The 25,081-nt window shown below is 41.4% G+C and overlaps 1 protein-coding gene across 5 annotated transcripts in view; it reads right to left on the reverse strand.

Moving 5' to 3' along the window:
* Nucleotides 1-25,081, reverse strand: part of DPP6 (dipeptidyl peptidase like 6) — a 1,138,230-nt gene that overhangs the window by 423,865 nt on the left and 689,284 nt on the right. For all 5 annotated transcript variants that reach the window (XM_064368693.1, XM_064368763.1, XM_064368675.1 and 2 more), the window contains exon 2: nt 16,535-16,649. In XM_064368693.1, the coding sequence (XP_064224763.1) occupies nt 16,535-16,649 (115 nt within the window). The remainder of the gene's footprint in view (nt 1-16,534; nt 16,650-25,081) is intronic.

Consider the following 25,081-nt stretch of genomic DNA (forward strand, 5'->3'; position numbering starts at 1 on the left):
CTGTAAACCTAATGGAGTTTCTTCAACTGAATTTAGAAGTTGCTTGGAACTAGTGACTCCCCTTTTTCCCTTTTTGAACAAGAATGTCTACAACTGTCATCCTGTGCCTGTTCCATTACTGTGTTCACCTCTCCAGTTTCTCAGACCCACGGTAGAGATGAATTGTGCTTTGGCTGGAGTACACCCAAGGCCTACTCAAAACTCATTCAGATTATTTCAATGTTAAGATTTAGGAGTTCTGAACTGATGAGATCACAGATTTTGAGTTGATACTATAATAACTTAAGATTTCTGGGGACTTAGGGGTGGAGTGAATGGACATGCTTTATATATGAGAAGGATGTGAATCTTTGGGGGTCAGAGAACAGACTGTGTCAGGTAAGACAGGGCCATCCCAAAGATGTCCATGTACACTGGTATTATAGACTGAATTGTACCTACCAACAAATCCATATGTTGATGCCCTAAACCCCAATGTGATTCTATTTGGAGATAGAGTGTTTAAGGAAGAAACTGAAGTTAAATGAGATCAAAGGCGAGGCTCTAATCTGGTAGGACTAGTGTACTTAAAAGAAGAGGAAGAGAAACAAGAGCTCTCTCTTCCTCTCTCCATGCACACATACGTGCACTCACACAGAAAGAGCAGGGAGAGGATACAGCAAGAAGGTGAGGTCTGCAGACCAGGAAGGGAGACTTCACCAGAAACCAACCCTGCTGGCACCTAAATCCTGGACTTTCAGCCTCCAGAAGTGTGAGAAATGAAATACCATTTTATTTATTTATTTATATATTGTGTATTATACTTTACGTTCTGGGATACGTGTACAGAACGTGCAGGTGTGTTACATAGCTATACATGTGCCATGTTGGTTTGCTGCACCCATCAACCTGTCATCTACATTAGGTATATCTCCTAATGCGATGCCTCCCTTTGTCCCCCACCCCAAGACAGGCCCCAGTGTGTGATGTTCCCCTCCCTGTGCCCATATGTTCTCATTGTTCAGCTCCAACTTATGAGTGAGAACATGTGGTGTTTGGTTTTCTGTTCCTGTGTTAGTTTGCTGAGAATGATGGTTTCCTGCTTCACCCATGTCCCTGCAAGGGACGTGAACTCATTCTTTTTTATGGCTGCATAGTATTCCATGGTGCATATGTGCCACATTTTCTTTATCTAGTCTAACATTGATGGGCATTTGGGTCGGTTCCCAGTGTTTGCTATTGTGCATAATGCTGCAATAAACATACATGTGCATGTGTCTTTATAAAAGAATGATTTTTAATCCTTTGGTTTTATACCCAGTAATGGGATTGCCGGGTCAAATGATATTTCTATTTCTAGATCCGTAAGGAATTGCCACACTGTCTTCCACAATAGTTAAACTAATTTACACTCCCACCAACAGTGTAAAAGTCTTCCTATTTCTCCACATGCTCTCCAGCATCTGCTGCTTCCTGACTTTGATGATTGCCATTCTAACTGGCATGAGATGGTATCTCATTGTGGTTTTGATTTGCATTTCTCTAATGATCAGTGATGTTGAGCTTTTTTTCATGTTTGTTGACCATATAAATGTCTTTTTTTGAAAAGGGTCTGTTCATATCCTTGGCCTACTTTTACATGGGTTTTTTTTTTCTTGTGAATTTGTTTAAGTTTCTTATAGATTTTGGATATTAGCCTCTTATAATATGGATAGATTGCAAAAATTTTCTTCCATTCTGCAGGTTGCCTGTTCACTCTGACGATAGTTTCTTTGGCTGTGCAGAAGCTCTTTAGTTTAATTAGATCCCATTTGTCATTTTGGCTTTTGTTGCAATTCTGTTTTCTAAACCACTCCGTCTGCATATTTTGTTGACAGCTCAAGCTGACTAATACAATTTGTATTTTCCAAATTTTTTGAACTTTGTGTTGCTAGTACATAGCTAGGCAATTAATATGTGTAAATAGACCTTATATTCTGTAACCCTTCTAAACTTACTTACAGTAGGCCACTCCTTACCCGTGATTTTGCTTTCCACAGTTTCAGTTACTCTCAGTTGACCACGGTCTGAAAATATTGAGATTATTTTGAGAGAGAGTGAGAGAGAACATATTGATGTAACCTTTGTTACAGTATACTGGTATAATTTTTCTTCTTTATTTCTAGTTGTTATTATTATTAATTTCTGGGTGTACCTAATTTATAAGTTAAATTTTATCATAGGACTATATGTGCAGAAAAACTCCACAGTATATGTAGGGTTCGTATTATCCATGGTTTCAGGCCTCCACTGGTGTTCTTGGAATGGATACTCTGTAGATAAGTGGGACTGCTATATACAGTCTTTTGACATATTCTGTGCAGGCATTCATTTTATCTGTAGCAAGGACAGTTTTATTTATTTCTTCCAAGTTGAAATGATCCAATAAAATTGTTGAGGAAACCCAATTTGTTTAAGTAAGTCATGGTTCCAATATCAATAGACCAACTGTAGCTATTAATGAATTTTAAGAAGAGTCCACTTGACTGGAATGCCTCAAGAAAAGTTGTTTAATTACATAGGATTATATATTTTTTCCTCTCTCTATGGCTTTATTACATTTTCAGATTTACAATGGAAATATTGGTTTAAGTATAAAATTGTGAATGTTGTTGAAAGGAGGCAGAACAAGATTGTCAAATAAAAGCTTCACTGATCATCCTCTCTCCAGGAACACCAAACTGAACAACCATTTATACAAAAAAGCACCTTGACAAGAACCAAAAATCAGATTAATGATCATAGTACCTGGTTTTAACTTCATATCACTGAAAGTAGCACTGAAGAGAGTAGGAAAGACAGTCTTGAGTTGCTCCTTCCTCATCCTCTGGCAGCAGCCATGTGGCACAGAGAATCTGTTTGCTTGGGGCAGGGAGAATGCAGTGACTGTGGGACTTTGCATTGAAATGCAGTGTTACTCTGTCACACAGTAAAGCCACATTGGGCAGAATTCAGCCATTCCCATGGAGGGGAATTCAGACCAGCCCTAGCCAGAGGGGAATTCTATATCCCAGCAGAGGGAACCTGCTTTCCAGCAAGCCTCACCACTGTGGGCTAAAGTGGTCTGGGGCCCTAAAATAACTTGAAAGGCCATCTAGGCCACAAGAACTGTAATTCCTGGGCAAGTCTTGGTGCTGCTCTGGGCTCAGGGTCAGTATACTTGTGGGGGTGGGGGCGGGAAACAACTAGTTGGGGTGGCCAAGGGAGTGATTGCATCACCCCTCCACAAACCCAAGGCAGCACAGTTTGCAGCTCTGGGAGAGACTCCTGCCCTCTGTTTCAGGAGAGAAGAGGGAAGGGAAAAGAGGAATTTGTCTTGCAACTTGGATACCAGCTCAGCCACAGTAGAAAAGGGCACCAGGCAGAGTCATGAGGCCCTCATTCTAGGTCCTAGCTCTGGGATGACATTTCTAAACACACCCCGGGCCTGCTTTGAATGGAAAAGCCCAATCCTGGCAGGACTCATCACCTGCTCACTAAGGAGCCCTTGACCCCAAATAATCAGTAGCAGTGGCACTCAGGCAGTGCTTACTCAGGGCCTTGGGAGAGACTCAGAGACAAGCCGGCTTCAGGCGTGACCCAGGACATTCCCAGCTGTGGTGGCTGCAGGGAGAGTTTCCTTCTGCTTAAGAAAAGGAGAAGTAAAAGTAAAAAACACTTTGTCTTGCAGCTTAGGTACCAGCTCAGCCAGACGGGCAGGGTACTAAGTGGGCTCTGGGGGTACCCAGTTCTAGGCCTCGGTTCTTGGATGATATTTATGACCTGCCCTGGGCCAGAGGGGAGCCCACTGCCTGGAAAGAAGAGTCCGAGGCCTGGCAGCATTCACCGCAAGCTGCCTAAAAAGCCCTTGGGCCTTGAATAAACATCAGTGGTACAAGTTACAAGGAGAGAGTCCTGCCGTGGAAAGGATTTTGTCCTGTGGCTGGGAAGCCAGCTAAGCCACACTAGAATAAAGCACCAGATAGATTCCTAAAGTTTCCAACCCTAGGTCCTGGTTCCCAGATGGCATTTCTGGACCTGTCCAGGGATAGAGGGAACTCGCTTCCTTGAAGGGAAGGACACAAGCCTGGCTGACTTTGCCACCTGCTGATTACAGAGCCCTTGGGCCTTGAGCAAACATAGGTGGTAGATGAGCAATGGTCACCAAGGGCCTTGGGCATGACCCAGTACCATGCTGATGTCAGGTCGGATCTGGCACAGTCCCAGTGATGGTGGCCACAGGGTCATGTGTCATGGGGTGACCCATGTTTGTGTCACTCCTCAGCTAGTTCCAGGCATCTAAGCACAGGGAGAGACTTTGGGAAAAGGTTTGTTTAAAGAAAGTAAGAGAACAGAACAAGAATATTTGCCTGGTAATCCAGAGAATTCTTCAAGACCTTATCCAAGACCGCCAAGGTGGTACCTTTCCGAGTCTGCAGGAGCCACAGTGTTATTGGGGTTGTGGTGCATGCTGATGCAAATACAGCTACAGTGATTAAAAACGTAGATTCCAACCACCAAGTCTTTTCAAACACCTGAAAAGCCTTCAAAAGACTTAGAAGACCACAATAAATACGTAACTCCTCAATGATGAACACCCACAATCATCACGATCATCCAGGAAAATATGACCTCACCAATCAAACTAAATAAGGTACCAAAGACCAATTCTGGAGAGACAGAGACATGTGACCTTTCAGACAGAGAACTCAAAATAGCTGTTTGGAGGAAGCTCAGTGAAATCCAAGATGATGCAAAGAAGAAATTCAGAATCCCATCAGATAAATTTAATGAAAGACTTAAATGATTAAAAAGCATTAAGCAGAAACTCTAGAGTTGAAAATACAATTGACATACTGAACAACACATCAGAGTTTCTTAACAGCAGACCTGATCTAGCAGGATAAATAATTAATGAGCTTGAAGATAAGCTATTTGAAAATACACAGTCAGAAGATACCAAAAAAAAAAAAAGAATAAAGAAGGATGTAGTATGCCTACTAAATCTAGAAAAGAGCCTCAACAGGGCAAATCTAAGAGTTATTGGCCTAATCAGGAGGTTGAGAAAGAGAGAGACAGAAAGTTTATTCAAGGGATAATAACAGAGAACTTCCCAAATCTACAAAAAGTTATCAGTCTTCAAGTACAAGAAGATTATAGAACACAAGCAGATTTAACCCAAAGAAGACTACCTCAAGACATTTAATAATCAAACTCCCAAAGGTCAAAGATAAAGAAAGGGGCCTGAAAGCAGCAAGAGAAAAACAAATAACGTAAAATAGAGCTCCAAAACTGTTGGCAGCAGACTTTTCTGTAGAAACCTTACAAGCTAGGAGACAGTGGCACAACACATTTAAAGCCCTGAAAGGAAAACACATTTATTCTAGAATAGTATATTCAGTAAAAATATCCTTTGAACGTGAAGGATAAATAAAGACTTTACCAGACAAACAAAAGCTGAGAGATTTCTTCAATCCCAGACCTCTCCTACAATGAATGCTAAAGGGGATTTTTCAATTTGAAAGAAAAGGATGTTAATGAGCAGTAAGAAATCATCTGAAGGTGCAAAATTTAGGCATGCTAAATCCAAAATACTTGCACCACATAGCAAGCACCTTTACACATTGTAAGGGGTGACTTCGTCTCAGAAAGCATCGTTATCTGTCATATACAACATATATTTTTAATTTGAATTCCATTGGCTTCTTTGATTGATCTGCATTTAATCTCCCATCTCCATGAATTTAACAACATAGACCGTAAGCGAGCTTAAATCTGTTTAATTGAATGTATGTAAAATAAAAAGAATTAAGTCAATGCTGAAGATAGGCATTGTCTCTTTCTCTCACATTATCAAAAAACATCAAAATCCATCTTAATGTGAATGAATTTCAGTTCCTTTCTTGGTGGTGAAGATGGTAAAAGACTACCTTTTGAAATTTAGGGACATCCCTTAGAGAGCTGAGCTAGGAGCCCAGCACGGACTCCCACTGTGAACGGTGGGAAGGAGCGGACAGGGCTGCGCACGGCACAGATGTTGTCCAGTTCACCGCCTTCCAAGGGCTAGCACGTGGCTTCCAGGCACTCTAGCTCTCACCTCTCCACGAGTGCACTCTTTTGCCTGCCTGTAAGACATGGCCACTGTAAATGTGGCAGCAAGGCGTTTATTTCTCTTTGTTTTAGTCTCCTGTGGCTGCTGTAACAAATGACCACAAACCTGATGGCTCAAACAACAGAAGAGTACGCTCGCCCAGTTCTGGAGTCTGGAAGTCTAGAATCAGTTTCTCTGGGCCCAAACACAAGTGTCAGCAGGGCTGCGTGCTCTCGGAGGTTCTGGGGAAGCATCTTGTATTAGTCCATTTCCATACTGCTATGAAGAAATACTTGAGACTGGGTAATTTATAAAGAAAAAGAGGTTTACTGAACTCACAGTTCCACATGGCTGGGGAAGCCTCACAACCATGGCAGAAGGCAAAGGAGGAGCAAAGGCTTGTCTTAGACGGCAGCAGGCAAGAGAGCGTGTGCAGGGGAACTGCCCTTTATAAACCATCAGATCTCATGAGACTTATTCACTATCATGAGAACAGCACAAAAAACCCACCCCATGATTCAGTTACCTCCCAGCAGGTCCCTCCCATGACATGTGGGGATTATGGGAGCTACAATTCAAGATGAGACTTGGGTGAGGACACAGCCAAATCATATCACATCTGTTCTTTGTCTCTTCCAGCCTCTGGGGGCTGCCGGTATTCCCGGGCTTGTGGCCACATCCCTCCCATCTCCATCTGTATGGTCACATGGCTGTCTCCTCTTCAGCCTGGGTCAAATTCTCTCTGTTTCCTCCTTAGAAGAATACATGTGATTGCACTGAGATTCCATTGGCTAACTAAAGGTAATCCTCCATTTCAGATCCTTAATGTAACCACAGAAGATTCCCTTTTGGCCATAAAAGGAAACATTAATAGCATCCAAGGATTAGAACGTGGACTTTTTTTTTGGGGGGGGCGCATTTTTTTAGCCTACCACACCCTTCAAGGCCTTTCTCCCATTTCCAATCAACCCACAACTTTAGAAGGCATCCTCTGAGGATGCAACGATCATACATTTACTGAATGAAAAAGAAAGACACGAAGAATCTGAGTAGGGGAAAAGCAAGAAAGACACTGATCAAATGAGAGGTTCTGCAAATTATCACTTAACTGAACTTCTGGTGATTTTAATGCCATACTTAAAAGCACAGAGTCAGTTTAGAATATCTGGGATTTGAGGAATGTGAAGCGGCAATCTGAGAACGCCCATCTAGTTGTTTCCGTAGAAGTGATTGAGTAGGGCTTAAGGTGAACAGTTCAGAGAAGCTGGAACCATTCCAATCTGGAACCTCATCTTCCTAGTTCCCCAACCTACCTAGTTCATTTTATATAATTGCTCTCCAGTTCTCTGATTTTATTATATCACAGCTTTCTATGTTCCTGACCCTGATGTGGTATGGTAACTCTGCTTATACTCCTGAAATGCTGCCTTTGCTTCTGGACTGCCAGAGTCCTCAATAAACTAGCCACTAATGTAGGAGCCAGCTGCTTGTACAAATGTGGCCCTTAAGGCTCCCCAAATTAATTTGAAGCTGACCAGAAGGCTCTTATCTACAGCAGGCAAGAGACTCCAGAGGAAACTAGGGTCCTAGCATAAGATTTACTCATTTTCATGGTTGCCTTTAAAATAGGATGAAAAATGTAGCAACAGTTGAAAAGAGCCCATTTATGGATAAATATGTAGACCCATTTGCCTTAGCTTATAGTCTTAATGCGAGCATGAATAATAAGCATCCACTGCCATCATTTAGAAAAATGGCACTTTAGTGTAAGGATTCCATAAATAAGTGAGATGCACCTCGTGGTCCTCCTAGAATTAATGATGGGAAGTCAAAAGAGAGACTGTTAAGATGCTCCCAGGGACCCACTTTTCAGTAGTTTGCAAGTTTGCAATTCACTATAGGGTTAGTAGCAATGTAAGCTAATCCTTTCTTCTATAAGAATCTGTCAGAACTCTGTCCTTTTGGATTTGTTTCCATTTAAAGAATGATTTAAATTCACTGGTCACGTTCAAGGAATGCAGACCACATTCCTCAAGCATTTCACAAATCAAAGGGTCTTGCTCGTGGTGGTGACACTGCAGGCTGCTTTCCCAAGAGCCAGTACCTCTCTTCCAACCCAGCAAAGCCCGACCCCTCCAAATGGCAGGCTTTCCCAACCCCCTCCAGTGAAGGTTGCCATATGCTATGGTTACGGCAAAAAAGCTGTCTCCTCACAGCTCCAGGAAACTGAAAGGAACTACCCAGAAAACTATTTCCTCCATGACGGAAGAAGTGAGAGGCACAAGCTAAGTTCTGCGTGTCCATCCCTTCCTGCCCGTGTGGGCGCATGATGCATGAAGCCATCACAACCATTTCGTCAACACACTGATGATGGCAGTAGAGAGATGGAGACCGTCTGGCCCTTGATGATAGCCATGAGCACTGAATCTGTCTTGGACTGGCTATGTCTAAACCTGTCTTGTGAAACAATACAGACACCTGCGATCGGAACAGTTTTAGTTAGCTCTTCTGTTACTCACAGACAAAAATATTTTGACTGACAAACTGTAACACCTGGACCTTGGATAAATGCTCAAGCAGATCTCAGAGATGGCCCTGGGATGGGCTGACTAGGTTCACCAACGTTCTATTAACAAAACATCCAAATGTTTATGTGTACACAACGCCCTTTCTTTCCTTTCAACAATAGGATGGCTTACAGTATTCATCGGACTCTGAACTGGCTATGACATTGGTATGAACAGTAGGAGAAATTAGAGTTCAATCTCAATTCCAGACCATGTGCGTTCCAGGCTCTCCCTATCGGCTACCAGCCCTTTCATTCTCCCTTAACTCCTGACCATGCCTGGCCCCTCCACAACTTCCTGGCCAGACTATCCTCTGTCCAGCGAGCACTCGTGGCCTTCCCTCTGGGTTTTCTTCGGTCTCTACTGGATCTATCTTTCAAAGTCTAACTGCTCATTCTCCGGGAAGCCTTCCATGAATGCATGCTGTCCTCAGTGGTCTCTCTCAGATTTTGGACCATGATAATGAATATCACCTGCAGCCTCTATTTATAGCACTCAGTCTCGACTAGCATGAACAAGTTAACTTTGGGTAGAAACATTAACAGTGGTAGCAGCAGCAGTCAAAACAACTTTCATGAAGAGTGTAGACACCATCCCCAGCCAAGTCAGTCAGCTGCAGATGGGTGTGAGCAGGCACAGAGGAACCCAGGACTCAGAGCAGATGCCCAAGGGCAGATGAACAACACCAGAGACCCACTCAAGCCACCTGTGCTTCCCATGATGACATGTGTGGGCCGTGGTCAGTGGTAGTAGATGGAATATAACAAGATCGAATTTGGAGGATGAATTTAATATAGGAGCCGTAACAGAGAGAAAATGCCCAAAAGATATGGACCAAACCACCCATTTCTATAAGATAAAAAATTATGAGGTATGCATTACTTTTTATGATAAACACAAAGGCTACTGAATTACTATTAAACTATTTTTCAATTTTCATTGGGATTATGTGGGACTTTAAGACAAGATAATCCAAGATAGGTTAAAAATTGGGTAGCAATACGATCTAAAATACAACAATGGGTCTCACAAACATTATACAGAACAAAAAGGCATACAAGTAGACAGAGAAGATGATTGCATTTATGACATAAATGCAAAGGACTAAAAGCTCGCAGGACTACTCTGTGATGTCAGAAATGAGGTTCCCTTGAGGGGACTAATGATGGGGAGGGCACAGGGGGCCTTTGGAATGCTGACTACATACTGCTTTTTTGATCTGGATGCTGATTATGGCATCATGTTTGGTTTTAAAATTCATCAAAATTCAACAATAGCTTACATATGTTTATATTTACATATTTAATTTCTATATATTTATGTTAGACATAAAACATATATCCTATATGCATATACCTCTTCAATAAAATGTTTTAAAATCATTTGTTCAAGTGTTTTAAAAAGATAAGGTGAAGGTTGGCAATGCGGTCACAGACATTGAACAATGATGACATTTCAATTCCATAAAAATAATCTCTATGTTACGTTTTTACCCAAAAGACTAATGAGTCTTCTGTTCTGATAACCTGTGTTTGGCCTTAACCCAGAATCTACTTTCCCCATGACTTTGAATTATCCAAGGCTTTTCATTGATGTACCACCTAAAAGTGTCCTAGCGCTTTCCGTCACCAACACTGTCCACCTGCTCTAACGTGAGATTCCATGAAAGCTAAATGTCAGGGACGTTTTCATGCAAATCCAATCCTGCTGGAGTTTCAGACTCCCACACCCGTGATTGTGGTACTGGAGAAGGTCACAGCGTTTTCCATCAGAATGCGAGAACCGTAGCTGCTAACAAAAGGCATACACTGTGCGTGGCCTATTGTAGACAGACACACATTTAATATCTGAAAATAAAAAACGTAGCGCTGAGCCTATTATTTCAAAGAGAAGAAATTTAGAAAAGAGCATGGACCAGCAAGGGAGACATGAACGGCAAAACTGAAAAGGACACATTCTCATTTGGCAAGTCCCTCTGGAACTGAGCTCGCCTTAAATGCTCTAAATTCGATTTCTGAAACATAAATTGCGCATAACTGGTGATCATTAGACTGTACTCCAGGACAAGGTGCCTTGTTGTTCAGAGTGATTACCATGAGGCCCTTCCAGGTCTGCGTCATCAAGAGGGCACTCTACCGCACGCATGAGATTCTTCTCACCTCCCTGGAAAGGGGGCCCCTGGGGACCAGGAACCATTTTCACAAAACCACGGCATCCAGTGAGTTCAGAACGGATTTTCTAATTGAGTGGAAAGCAGGTACTGTACTCTGAGTTTCAATAAAGCAGAATACAAGGCTGGCAGTACTTGAAAAATACTATTTAAAAGAAAGCACACATTACAATTTCTAACTAAATCTACCAACATGGAAGCAACGTTGGGTAGGAATGCACTCAACGTACCCACAGTGTGACTGTTACGACTCAGACTCTCCACTATTGAAGACTGACTCTAGTCCTTCACTTTCACCAGTGGAAGCCCCTCCTGGCATGGGGAGGATCTCAGTCCTGCAGGCCAGCATCTCCCCTATCTACGCAGCTCAACAGACCTCCACCATGCCCTGCCTTCCACTTTTAGTTTTGCTTAATGGTAAGACTACTGTGGAATTCTCCTTGCACATGCCTTGTCTTTACGTGGACTCTAAGCCTCACAGGGAGCAACGATATCTTCTTTTTCCACATTCTGTCTGGCACTTAGCATGGCATTCTCAGCTCCTAGCCAGGATCATTCACGCTGGATCTGTTGGCGGGCATTCTCCGTCGAGGTGACTCTGTTCTGTACATTAGTGAATTTGAGACAGCTCTGGAGCTAGTGGCAGGTTGAATGGTTTTATACCTCCTCTGCCTGATGGAATTTTATATCAAAACACAAGCCATTGCTGTATCACAGGAGAGTGGATGCAGTCAGGCCTCAGTGTGGGGAGCAGTGGGCAACATTCGCTGTGAGGTCCTATCGGAGAGGCCTAAACCTTGGACACCCAGACCCAGGGCAGCACAGCCCAGAGAAACAAACACCACCCACCAGAAACAAAAGGTGAAGCAAGGCTCAGCTGCCTGTTTACTGTGATGGAAAAAGAAAAGCAAAGTCCCCTCTTCAAAGCCTTCTCTGGAATTCAGCCATTCACCAGAGCCTCTCAGAGCAGCTGTCCCTGACACTGGCCATCAGCGTGCAGGGAGCAGAGTTCCCAGCGACGGCATCCTGGGTTTGCTGCAGAGGACAGGCTGCTGTGGCTGCACCTGCTGCACAAGAACCAAACGTAGATGCTGGCAGGGTCGGCTGCTGGCTGGAGGGAGCAAACCTGCCGTCTCTCCAGTGTCTAGAGAAGATGCGGGGCTACTGCTCAGGCCTGGAGTTGAGCTTCGAGGGCAGGGTCCCAGGACCTGCTTCTCAATCCACTTTGCTGCTGTGGATATTTCTGTGTAAGGAGCTCTGGGCAGCCATTTTATTCCATTCTTGAGTGACACTCGTGACAGCCCTTGGATCTGGGTGACATGAATGGTCACATGCACCTTGGGAGGTGAGAGCAACTGCAAACCACTAAACACCACTGCTTTCTACGTCCCAAAGGGAGTGCCAGACAACCGCGAGATCAAACCTGCAGCAATCACATTCTTACACAAACCACAATTCTGCTCAAAGAAGAGCGGAGGCAGAAGAAACACATGGACCCTGAGGAGGCCTCGACATCCTCTATATTACTTAGACACATGTAGGGGTTAAAGTCCCCAGCTGTGTGATATCATCATCTGCACCACCATAAAACAAAACGAGGATGGTCTCTGCAGTTCCTCCCCCAGCCCCTCTAAACCCTGGTCATCTGATTTCAACAGGTGAAGGCATCTGTTGCCAGTCACTGAAGCACTGGACTGAATCCTCAGTTTGAATGTTCTGGGCAACTGTGGTGCATTCAAGAAGCTTACTCACCCAGGAGACTGCAACACTCTCTCCCGGAACTGTTACTGAAGCCTCTTCCATGTTAGAAAAGGTTTTCAGGCAATTTAGTATATCTGGCACTGCTGTGGCCACGCTACACCTTCACACCTTCCCCTCCAGCTTTCTCATCTTTTTACTAAACTCACAACTTAATGAAGATGAAGTTCACATATAATAAAGTTTATCTTTTTTAATGTATACAATTCAGTGTTTTAAAAATATATAATATTAAAAGTCATGCATCTATTACCACAATTAAATTCCAGAATAACTTCTTCATCCCCTTTAAAGGAATTTTATACCTGTTGGCAATCATTTCCTTTCCTCCCACTTCTAGCTTCCAGCAGCCACAAGTCTATTTCCTATCTCTATGGATTGACCTATTCTGAAATCATACAATATGTGGCCTTTATGTGAGGCTTCCTTCTCTTAGCGTGAAGTTTCCAGGGTTAATTCATGTTACGGCATGGATCAGTGCTTCATTCCTTTCCACAGCGGAGGAGTCTTCCATTGTATGGTCACATCCCATTTATTTATCCATTCTCCAGGTGATGGATATTTGGGTTGTGTTCACCTTTTTTTGGCTATTATGAATAATGCTGTTGTGAACCTTACCTTTTTTTTTTTTTTTTTTTTTTTTACATAAATCAGATATGGGTGAGACTCAGTGTGAGTCTTATATACAAGTTTCTATACAGACATATGTTTCCAGTTTTCCTGAGTCTATACCTAGGAGTAGAATTACTAGGTGATATGGTAACGCTGTGTTTAACTTTCAGCAGAACTACTGAACTGTTTTCTACAGAGGCTACACAATATATATTTCTACTATTAATGTAACAAGGTTCCCATTTCTCTGTATCCTGGGGATACTTAGCGTTTTCCTTTTTTTTTTTTTCTGGTTTGTGTTTGGTTCTTATAACCATCCTAGTGGGTGTGAAATGGTATTTCATTGTGATTTGATTTTCATTCACCCTGATGATGAAAGATGCTGAGCATCATTTCATAGGCTTTCTGGCCATTGTCTTTATTTGGAGAAATGTCTCTTTAAATCCTTTGCCTGCTTTTAAATTGAATTATTTGGTTTTTCTGTTTGTTTGTTTTGAGTAGTAAGAGTTCTTTATATATTCTGGATACTAGACCTTTACTAACTACGTGATTCACAGGTTGTCTTTTCATTTTCTGGGTAGTGTTTTTGACACACAAAATGTTTTAAGTTTGATGAATTCCAATTTATTTTTTATTTGATTGCTTGCACTTTTGCTGTCACATGTAAGAAACCATTGCCTAATTCAAAATCACAAAGATTTATTCCTATATTTTCTTCTAAAAACTTTATAGCTTTAGCTCTTACATTTAGGTCATTGGTCCACATTGAGTTCATCTTCGTATATGGCATGAGTTAGGGGTCCAACTTCACTCTTCTGCATGTGGATATCCTGTTACACCAGCACAATTTGGTGGAAAGACTATTGTTTCCTTATTGAATGGTCTTGGATCCCTTGTCAAAAAGTAATTGACTCACAGTTCTATTCCATTGATCTATATGTCTATACCTCTCCTAGTACCATACTGGTTTGATTGTTGTAGCTTTACAGTAAGTTTTAAAATCAGGAAGCATGCGTCTTTGAATTGTTCTTTTTCAAGATTGTTTTGGCTATTCTGAGTCCTTTGCATTTTCATATGAATTTCAGAATCAACCTGTAGTTTCTTTCAAAAAGAAAGAAGGATTTTGATAGAGATTGAGTTGAATCTGGACACCAATTTAGGGAGTATTATCATGTTAACAATATGAAGTCTTTCAATCAATTTATATAAGATACCCTTCCATTTACCAAAGTCTTAATTTCTTTTCATTTTGTTTTGCAGTTTTTAGTACACAAGTCTTATACTTCTTTTGTTAAATTTATTCTTGAGTATCTTATTCAGTTTGAAACTATTTTAAGTGGAATCATTTTCTTAATTTTATTTTGGGATTGTTCATAGCTAGTGGATAGAAATACAAATGATTTTTGCATCTTGGTCTTAAATATTTCTTCCTGCTGAACTCATTTTTTTTTTTTTTTTTTTGGTGGATTCCTTAAGATTTTCTGTATACAACATTATGTCTCCTATGAAGAGAGACAGGTTTACTTCTTTCTTTCCTATCTGGATGTCCTTTTTTTTTTTTTTTTTTTCCCCTTATTCTTACCTAATAGCCCTGGCTAGACCCTCCAATATAATGTAAAATAGTCATGTTGAGAATGAACATCCCTGTCTACTGTCTCCTGGTCTTAGGGGGAATGATTTCAGTCTTCTGCTGTTCAGTATGATGTTACCTATTGGGTTTTTCATACGTACCTGTCAGGTTGAAGATGTTCTTTATGTTCCTAGCTTGTTGAGTCTTTTGTCAGAAAAGGGTTTTTGGATTTTGTCACATGCTTATTCTGTGTCTGTTCGGATGATCATGTGCTTTTTGCCCTTTATTCTATTCATGTAGGTCTAATACATTGATTGATTTCCATACAAGCCAATTTGTTTTTCCTGGAATAAATCCCATTTGGTCATGGTGTATAATATTTCTACATATAGTGAGATTCAGTTTGCTACTAATTTGTTGAAGATTTTTACATCTGTTTTCATGAGAGGCACTGATCTGTAGGTTTTTTTTCTTGTGACATCTTTATTTAATTTGGTATCAGGGCACAGATTACCCTTTTCTCATTTAGGTTTTGGGGTAATAGTTTAAGCCTGGATTACAATTTGCCTGCATTTTTTGTACCTGTGGAAAATAGTTTTATATGATAATATCTACTTTTTTCATCTTAGGGTCTAATGCTTGTATATTTATTTACTGAGGAAAAAACTTTTTTTGCCCACACATACAGGCATCTAATATGATCATGAGAATGGATAAAACAGTTACATACTGTTTTATCTATGACCACCATGTTTTCCTATGATAACTCCTATATTATTATTATTATTATTATTATTATTAATTTTGAGACAGAGTCTCACTCTGTCACCCAGGCTGGAGTGCAATGGCATGATCCTGGCTCACTGCAACCTCCACCTCCCGGGTTCAAGGGATTCTCCTGCCTCAGCCTCCTGAGTAGCTGGGATTACAGGTGCCTGCCACCACACCTGGCAAATTTTTGTATTTTTAGTAGAGATGGGGTTTCACTAAGCTGGTCTTGAACTCTTCACATCAGGTGATCTGCCCACCTCAGCCTCCTAAAGTGCTGAGATTACAGGCATGAGACACCATGCTTGGCCCTATATTATTATTTTATGGGCAAAGGCTTTCTTCTCTCCCTAATCCTACCACTCTGTGGCTACTAAATTCCTCCCATTACTCCATTAAGCCCACTTCACATATTACCTTCTCCATGAACTTTCTCTTGAAAGATTCCTCTTTTTCCTCTCAATTCTAACAGCCTTTCTGTTTGGCTTATTCAATAGTGCATCTATATATCTGTTTTTGTTGTAGGTTTCTTCTGTGGATTTTAGTGTCTTTTCTTTCCTGAGAGATTTATGACACTGGTTTATATGTCATCTTCAGTAGTACCTATTTAGCACATTCTCCTTAGTTCACACTCAACATATGTTGCTTTAATAACTTTCTTAATTAACCCTTGATATAATGTCCAGGAATTCCATGTAATATATAAAATTATTATATTCATGCCACTGTCTTTATTAGGAATTAATAAGTAATTGTATAAGTAATTTTAATATGTGCCAAGCATTTCCATGTAGTAAACAACTTTATAAACAAATCTAACACATATAAAATGGATTTTTAAAATTGAAACCATATTATATCATATGGCACAGTGAGAATTAGAACTTGGGAAAAATAAATTATGTAATAGGTAGTTACTTGTTACTTAGAAAATATTGCAAGGTAAAATTATGCTCTTTCTCTCTGGCAGCGACTTGCTCTTCCAAGAATGAATACGGTACCTGGTGTCAGAAGTATGACCGATGTGACGATCAAGGAGCAGATGACCAGAATGACAAGCAGTGCAATTGCTATTCCTTTCCAATTCCTCTGTGGAGGGTTACTCCCCACCAGCTCCTAAAAACAGCAACAACAAAGAAGACCCCAGTGAGTGAAATAAGGAAATAAAATAAGCCAAATAGACATAGTTCATTTAAATCAAGAGCCAAGACACACAACAGTGAAAGAGGCATCTTCCCATCCTTGAAGCTACTATTAGCTCCTTTTCTTCCCCTCTGCCTTCAGTGCCCCAAAGCCTTGGGCTGTCATTTTCCTACTATGGCCAAATGTTACCTCAAGAAAGAAAATCTGATATTACTATGTTTACAGCTTTTGTGCAAACCTAATGCTCCTCCTCCCAATAAACCAAACTCTACAGTATAGGGTCATCTTGGAGCTTTCCTTCATCACAGCTAAACTCCTTACCCTAACTGAATCCAACTCAACTAGGATTAAACTTTTAGCTCCAAGTCCTCTGTCATCTTTCCCCTCAACACCGCCCTTTTTGTTTGAGATGGAGTCTTGCTCAGTTGCTCAGGTTGGAGTGCAATGGAGGATCTCGGCTCACTGCAACCTCTGCCTCCTGGGTTCAAGTGATTCTCCTGCCTCAGTCTCTGGAGTAGCTGGGATTACAGGTACCCACAACCTTGCCCAGCTAATTTTTGTAATGTTTTTAGTAGAGATGGGGTTTCCCCATGTTGGCCAGGCTGGTATCAAACACCTGACCTCAAATGATCTGTCCGCCTTGGCCTCCCAAAGTGCTGGGATTACAGGCGTGAGCCATCATGCCCAGCCATCTTTCCCTTTTTTTACATCCATGTGATCAACTTTTATTTCAGCATACCAAATTTAAATATTTATTTAGCACATGCTATGTGCCAATTTTCATCTCAACTTTTGCCCATCACATTGCCTTCAGGCTTTTCTTTTTTCAATAGCTCTTCATTCAAGGTTTCAAGATTTTCCTGGTCTCTTTTCACTGGGAAACTCACCTATCCTTATTCTAGGTTTCAGTACCCTCCAGGGAAACCTATTTGCACTGCAGCAAGGGTGGGAGAGGGACTCTGGAGACACTGCTGAAGGGTGCTAAAGACTACGTTTAAGTCTGGGAAATTCATCACACATACTGCCTGCTGAGACCAAGTTTTCAGTTCCCTGCAAAGTAGAGGAAGCATATAACTGGTAGTCCAAACTGTGATTCTTTGAGAGACACAAAGGATAATATGAATACTTAATAAGTAATAAATATAACAGTTACATATTAATTATTATTAATTACACAGGAGTAAATAAGGACACATGGTCACACTGCAAAGGGACCACTCCTGCCCATGTATAGTCCAGAGAATACACTCTTATAATGCTCATAATTGCAACTTAGTAATCAAGCCAAAATGAGGTGGAATGAAGATGGCCTCAAAAAGTAGTCAACGCAATATATAAATATATTTTCATCGAAGATTAAAAGTTTATTAGAATGTGTCAAATTGCTACAAACTAAAATAGACATTACGCAATATCATCCAAATGTTTAATATTGGCTATATTGGTTATTAAATTAAGAAAAATTCATGGGCCATTATAGGCTTAGTAGGAAAGAGTTCTATGGTGGTTTAGAATTTCTACAAGTCTTCATGTGTGCCATCTAGAACTTAATTTATTCATCAGAGAGTAGCTTTTTAGAACTTAAAAAGTAAGACTACCCATGAGCAACAAAATAGCTACAGAAAGTTACACTGATTCAATCTCATTTCCCATTAGGTAGTATTTTCTGTGGGAGAAAATCACTGGTCGGGGCCAAAGATAAGTAATTAGATCTTGCTAACTCAGCAGCTTTTCATTTCACCCGAATTCAGAAAGAACATAAGCCCTTTTCATCAAGTCTGTGACTAGCAGGAATCTTTCAGTGGTACTATGCATACAACCATCCTGGTGCGTGCAATTTCTCACAGCCCCAGCTGACATTCCTCAAACACGGTTAAGATGAAATTCCAAGGAAACCATTAAAAACAGAACGCCAGGACCAAATCTTATTCATGAAGCAGAATGATAAAAGTAATGTTATCTTCATTAGCCCAAATAATTGATATCTTTTGAGTATTGTTTCTACTTCATTTTTAATAATATTTAGTAAAACATTTTTTTAGAGACAGGGTCTCACTCTGTTGCCCAGGCTGGAGTGCCAGTGGCGTGATTGTAGCTCACTGCAGCCTTGACCTCCTGGGCTCACATGATCTTTCTGCCTCAATCTCTCAAGTAACTGGACTACAGGTGTGTGCCACCAAGCCTGGCTAATTTTTATTTTTTTTAGAGACAGGGTCTCACTACGTTGCCTAGGCTGGTCAAACTCCTGGCCTCAAGCAATCCTCCCACCTCAGCCTCCCAAAGTGCTGGGATTACAGGCATGGGCCACCAAGCCTGACCTGAATATTGTTTCTCGTAATAGTAATCTAGACTTCTAAATTCTGTTTTAAACATATTTATTATATAATAGGTACATTGGTCAAAGTTCGTATGCAAATTAAAAAAAAAAATCCTAGGACTTATGATTTGTATCAATTACTTGACTAGCCAATAATGTGACTGGTTTACTTACAAAAATTCATTTGAACAAACGTTGCAGTGGTAAACCCCTCCTTGGCCCCAACACACTCATGATATGACAGTGGCTGGATATTGTTACAGATCATGACATAGAGAATATGTTTAGAGAAAGGTTTTAGAAAGAAGATAAATAAAGGTACTTGCAAGACATATCACATGAAGTAAGTTGAAGGAAGTGTTTCGCTTCAAGTACCAAACACTTAAAAGTCCTCACTCATTTGAAGGCATATCACACGGACCGGGGAGCAAACTTACTCTGTATCACTCTAGATGGCAGAGTTAGAACCGAAAGGAAATTTAGCAGAGGCGAATTGTGCAACACAGAAACTTCAGAATGTCTAACCGTTAGTGCTGCCTGATAATAGAAGAGGCTGCTTCACCTGGAAGTGAGCAGGATGAATGGACATCTCATGGAAACACTGGGGGTCTGATCCTTCAGGGAGGAAGGCAGCAGTAGATGATGTTCATAAGGAGGAACACAGCAGAAGTTCTATGGACACATATAAGGTGGAGACGAAAGCTACAAAACTGTAGAAGCTGGTACTTGGGGTGAAGAAATGAATGACAGTAAGGGCACTTGGTGAAAGCAGGGCAGAGACTGTGCTTCTACCATGCCCACTGGACTAAGATAAGGTTTTGCACAGAAAACCAACCTGGTATGCATTAGTGAATTTTAAAAAATGCACAGTAAGATAACCCATTGGCATCAATGCATATCCCACTCAACTGGAGTGATTCTGGATCATACACATCATTTCTTAGGTACAGACGCATCACATCGCCTTTCCGGCAGCATTCTTGCATTAAAACCCACGGGGATAAAGATGTTCTTTACCAAATTCCATTTTTATTTGCCAAACTTTGTCAGACTGCAGGTAATTTTCTTTTACTACACAAAAAACATTGTAACCATAATAATGGGAAACATAAGAAAAAAGCGATGAAAAAGCTTGTTAATCCAAAAAATGGACTTTTTAAACCATTTTCATATTCTTTTCTATTTCTGGTGTATATGTACATTTACTTTTTAAGTAGGTACAACCACAGCATAGATATAGTTTTCAAGTTAGAATGCAGGCTAATATGTACTTCTTTGAACATCTGATTTGGATCCTCAAATGCAGACTTCCTCCTGACTTGCAGGAGTTGAACTGCTAAAAATGTAAATGGGATTGACTCTGCTTTCCACGAAAGTCAAAATAAGTCACTAGGTTATCCCCTGGCACGCTGAGTTTCAGTAGTGCATTTCTCAGTAGAATTACATATTTTTTGCCTAGCATGGTGAAAATGAGGCTATAACATATTCCCTATTCTGTGTGGTACCACATGCATACTTTGGAGGTCCATTAAAATGGAAAAGCATGTTCACAATCAACCATTGGCTCTAATAAGAATAAATCTTTTACCCAGTGACCCACATGCATCCATCCATCCATCCACATCCATTTACCATTCACCCGTCCTTCCATGTATTCATCCATATCCATCCACCCATTCACCCATCCATCTAGCCACATCCATCCATCTATCCATCCATCCATTTACCCATCCATCCATCATCTATTCATCCACATCCATCTACCATTCACCCATCCATCTATTCAACCATCCTTCCATCTATTCATCCATATCCATCCACCCATCCATCCATCCATATATCTGTCAATCCACATCCATCCATCCAACACATGTTTATCTAGGCTTACTATGTCAGGTCCGGTTTTGAGAAACTTGAATACAGGAATGAATAAAATAGACACTGATACTTTCAACCAAAGTTTAGTGGCTTTCATTTTTTCCATATTTCTTCCTTGTAATCTAGTACAGGAATGGGGGAAGGGACAAACAATAAGCAGATAAGCTCTTCAAGAGAAGAGAGAAGCAGGACAATGGAGTTCTGAGAGCTGTTTGCATCAGAGAGATCTCTAGCAAAGTGACATCTGAATAGAACCAAAGGAAATCTGTAGAGCTGACATCTGAGAAGACAATCCAGATAGAGGGAGTGGCAGTGCCTGGCCTGTGAGACAGTGCAGGCTTCAGTGGAGACAGCAAGGAGGCAGTGGCCAGAGTGGGAGAGCAAGGTGACCATTCTATGAGGTGGGGGGGAGCAGCAGGGGCGTGGGAGTACAGAGCCTGAGGGCCAGGTGCAGGCTTTGGCTTACCCCTGAGTGCAAGGGGTGTGAGCACAGCAGTGTGTAAATAAGGCTCCCACTAAGGAAGGTGACCAGGGGAGCTGCATCGGGGAAACACCTGCAGAAGCCAGGGTGGGAACAGGAGCGGCCAACAAGGAATGGGGTGATGAGGCCTGTGCTGGCTGGCAGCAGTGGGTGTAGTGGGAAGTAGCTGAATTCTGGGCATACAATAGAAAGATATCAGCCAACAGTGTTATTCTGAGCCGGTCATGCAGACCTAGGTGTCAGGATGCATTTATGTATCCCTTTTGCATGTAAAGCCCTCTCTGAGCCTCCAGCCTTCGGTTTTCAAGAAAAAAAAAACACCCGTGACATGGCAAGTCTGTCCTTTTTCTACCTCTAAGTCAAATCTAAGTTCTACCCCACTCTGCTCACAGCTCATTGTTCCTGGAGCAAGTCATTCCGTTCCATGTCCCCTCTCCTCAAACCCCTACAACTTTTTTGTTCCCTGGAATTCCCCTTCATCTTCAGTTTGCCAGGCAAATCCCTTTGCATTCTTCACTTATCAGCTAAAATATCACCTCTGGCATTATAGGAAATCTTGCCCGGTTTCATAGGCATTATTCTTCCACCTGGACACAATCACAACACTCTGTGATTGCTTTTCCGTAACACTGTCTCACTATTATGTATCTAATATATAGTTTTAATACACATACTATATTATAGTATATATAGATTATCGTAATGCTTGTATCATTACCAGAGGACAAACTACATAAGGACACAGTTATCTTGCTGTGTCCAATGTCTCAATGCCTGGTACAAAACTTGGGACGATATAGTGCACAGAGACTGTGTGTTGAGTGGATGGATGGATGGATAAATGCCTTTAGAAGTAACAGAAAGGCAATCACTGAAGAACGTAGAAAGCAAAGGGTTAATGCCAGCACAGTGGCTTGAATGAGACCCTGCAAGATGTAATGCAAACTGACACGCATAGTTGGCAATCCTGTCCTTTGTGACATCACTGTTGCTCATACTTATTTTTAACTCAGGTAAAAATAAAACAAACAATGAACTAAAACCAAGCTATACCTTTTCTAAGTTGTTTGGTCATTTTAAACATAAAATTCACCTTTATTCAATGTTGTTATCAGTGATTTGTGATTATAGCTTGATTTTTGTGTGTACCAATTGCACAGGTTAAGATAATAATTACAGACACCACAATGTCCGGGAACTGATTCAAGCAGGACCCTAATGCAGGCTGCCTTAATGTTCTCCCCAGCTACAGCCGACAGAACGCAGCGACAGCCTCTCCATCAGGGACTGCATTCCTCTTCTCTCCTCTCTGTGTTAAAACTGACACAGGTCACCTTGGCCTGAGCTTCGTATCTCTCATGAATTTGTCTTGCTACCTTTATCAGACTTTGTGCCTTAGGAAGAGGAGAAGATTCAAATGAGAACTCTAAGGTGGAGACGATTTTTGAATGCTGTACAGAGGAAAACGGATGCAGACAAAAGGAGCTGATTGCTTAGGTGGTATAAGGATTAAATGTAAATGTATTTGAAAGCACACCATAATTTATAACAATTATAGAAGCATAAGATACTAATTCACCATTTACTGCTATCAGCACTAAGTAATGTTTTAGCAACATATGATACGTAACAGAGAGAGAGCGCGAAAGTGCATTAGATGTCCTACCCTTTATAAAGAAAGTGAAGGGGCTAGAGTGATCACATTCCACCGTGGTCCTCCAACTTCTCGTTGCATCCTGAGCTTTAATGAGGGGAAAGCCGAGATTTAATTTTTGTGGGGTCCTCAAAGCAGAGTGATATCAGTTACTGGACCCATAATTGCGACTCCACAATAAAGTGATGCATTCTTCAAGGAGCCAGTCACCGCCGTGAATGTTCCAGGCCCACATCCCATGATGTGCTTAATTCATGTAATGCAAGTCTGGCCTTACACAGCTAAAGGGATAGAAGGAGTAACCTCCAGCAGAAGTGAGATTGGAGAATGATTTCACAATCAACCAATGCCTCTTCCTACAGACACACCCCTGCAGAAGACTGGAGCAATCAGGGCAGCACCGCAGGGACCCCGGGGACAGCTGAGGTCCAGCCTTGCCAGCCACGGTGGGGACAGCTGGCAATTGTGCATTTTATGTCCCTTAGCTAAAGGCAGAGGGGTCAACCAGATGGCCTTCTCACTAGGGAAGGAGGAAGTGAAGTAAATTATTTCTCTCATAATAATCTATCTTTAAGCCAATCAGTCTCTTCTTCTACCAGGCAGCCTGCAGAAGTATATTAAGACTAGAAGACTATGTCTTGTTCCCAAAATAGAAAGTGGCCTTTTTCTAGGATATAGCCAGACCCAAGGTTAGGTAATTGATAGCTTTAAATAATTCCAGAGGATATGTATAAATCAGCAGTGACTCGGGATTCACAATGCAGGCTGGAGGTGGAAACACAGGCCAGTCTCACTGGAACAAGAGGACCCTAACGCATCATCCAATAAAGTGCTGCCTGTATGTAGCAGCGAAGACTTTCCCACTGCCTGAGATGCTCTTTCCTTGTGACTTTCACTTTGGTTCTTGTGAGTCCTTTTGGGGTGCATTTTCTAGTTGTGGGAGTGAGTGAGGGAGGGATAAGGGATGTGGCCACAAGATGTGAATTAATGCTCCTTCACGTGAATAACTGCAGAGACTGCAGGTGTGGGCGGCTAAGCAGCTCATGCGGGAATGGGAGGTGGTGGTGGTGGAAGATGATGTCATCTGACCTTCCCCGACACTTCTGTTTATTTCATTCATTAGAAGTGAATTCCGGTTAACCTGCCCAACTTTTGAGGACTGGCAATTAATTATGCATCACCATCATCTTAGTGGAAGCAGAGGAGTCGATGTTTCCAGTACATCCAGATACCAACCTGCAGGTGCTCTTCCTCTCCTGAGCAGTGCCCACCACGGCCTCCATATTAATAAGGGACATCTCACTACTCAGGCTCTCCCTCGCCCTTCCCATATGCGTCTCACGGACTCATCTGGGATCCACTCTCCTTTGCTCAAATACATTTGGGAACTTCTAAAGTTGCCTGTTTTATATAATATAACTTGATGTTGCTGCCCGAGGGCACAGCACTTTGAAATCCTATCCACCGCCATTACGAAGGCAGCTGTCAGCCCTTTACTTGAAGATCAGCAAAACTGTGTTTGCAGAATTAACTTCAGGCATATCAATTCTTCTAGAAAACAAACAGGCACATGACTGTTAACAGCTATCTGTTAACATTTCTTCTTGATTATTTTTACCTGCAAATTCCAACATCAGAGTTCAAATTATTTTAGCCTCTTCAGTTTAATCGACTGGGTCTGATCGATTCTTTTATGAAATTAGTTCAACATGTAAGTGAGTCTTGCTTTTAGAGCTCAGTCTACTTTGGTTCTATTTTGATGTATGTTTTAAAGGTATCAAGTTGTTTCATAGATTTCCAAATGCAGCAGCACTGTGACCCAATTACCCACAGAAGAAATGTCACAACACATCATGTCCAAGAGAAATCCCTTTCAGTGAAAAGATGCCTAGGAAGTAAGCTGCAGAATTTGAAACTGAGCATTTGTATCTTTCACCTTGCTGTGTATGATAACAGTGTCTTAACACATCTTCAGATAATGGCTGTTTTTGCATAGACTCATTGAAACCCACAGGCGATTCTGAGATGAGTTTTCTATACTGGGTAGCTTTTTGGCATGCTCAACACATCACTTC

The sequence above is a fragment of the Aotus nancymaae genome, unplaced genomic scaffold (assembly GCF_030222135.1).
Source record: "Aotus nancymaae isolate 86718 unplaced genomic scaffold, 86718_ANA_hifiasm-v0.15.2.pri h1tg000002l, whole genome shotgun sequence".
Lineage (NCBI taxonomy): Eukaryota > Metazoa > Chordata > Mammalia > Primates > Aotidae > Aotus > Aotus nancymaae.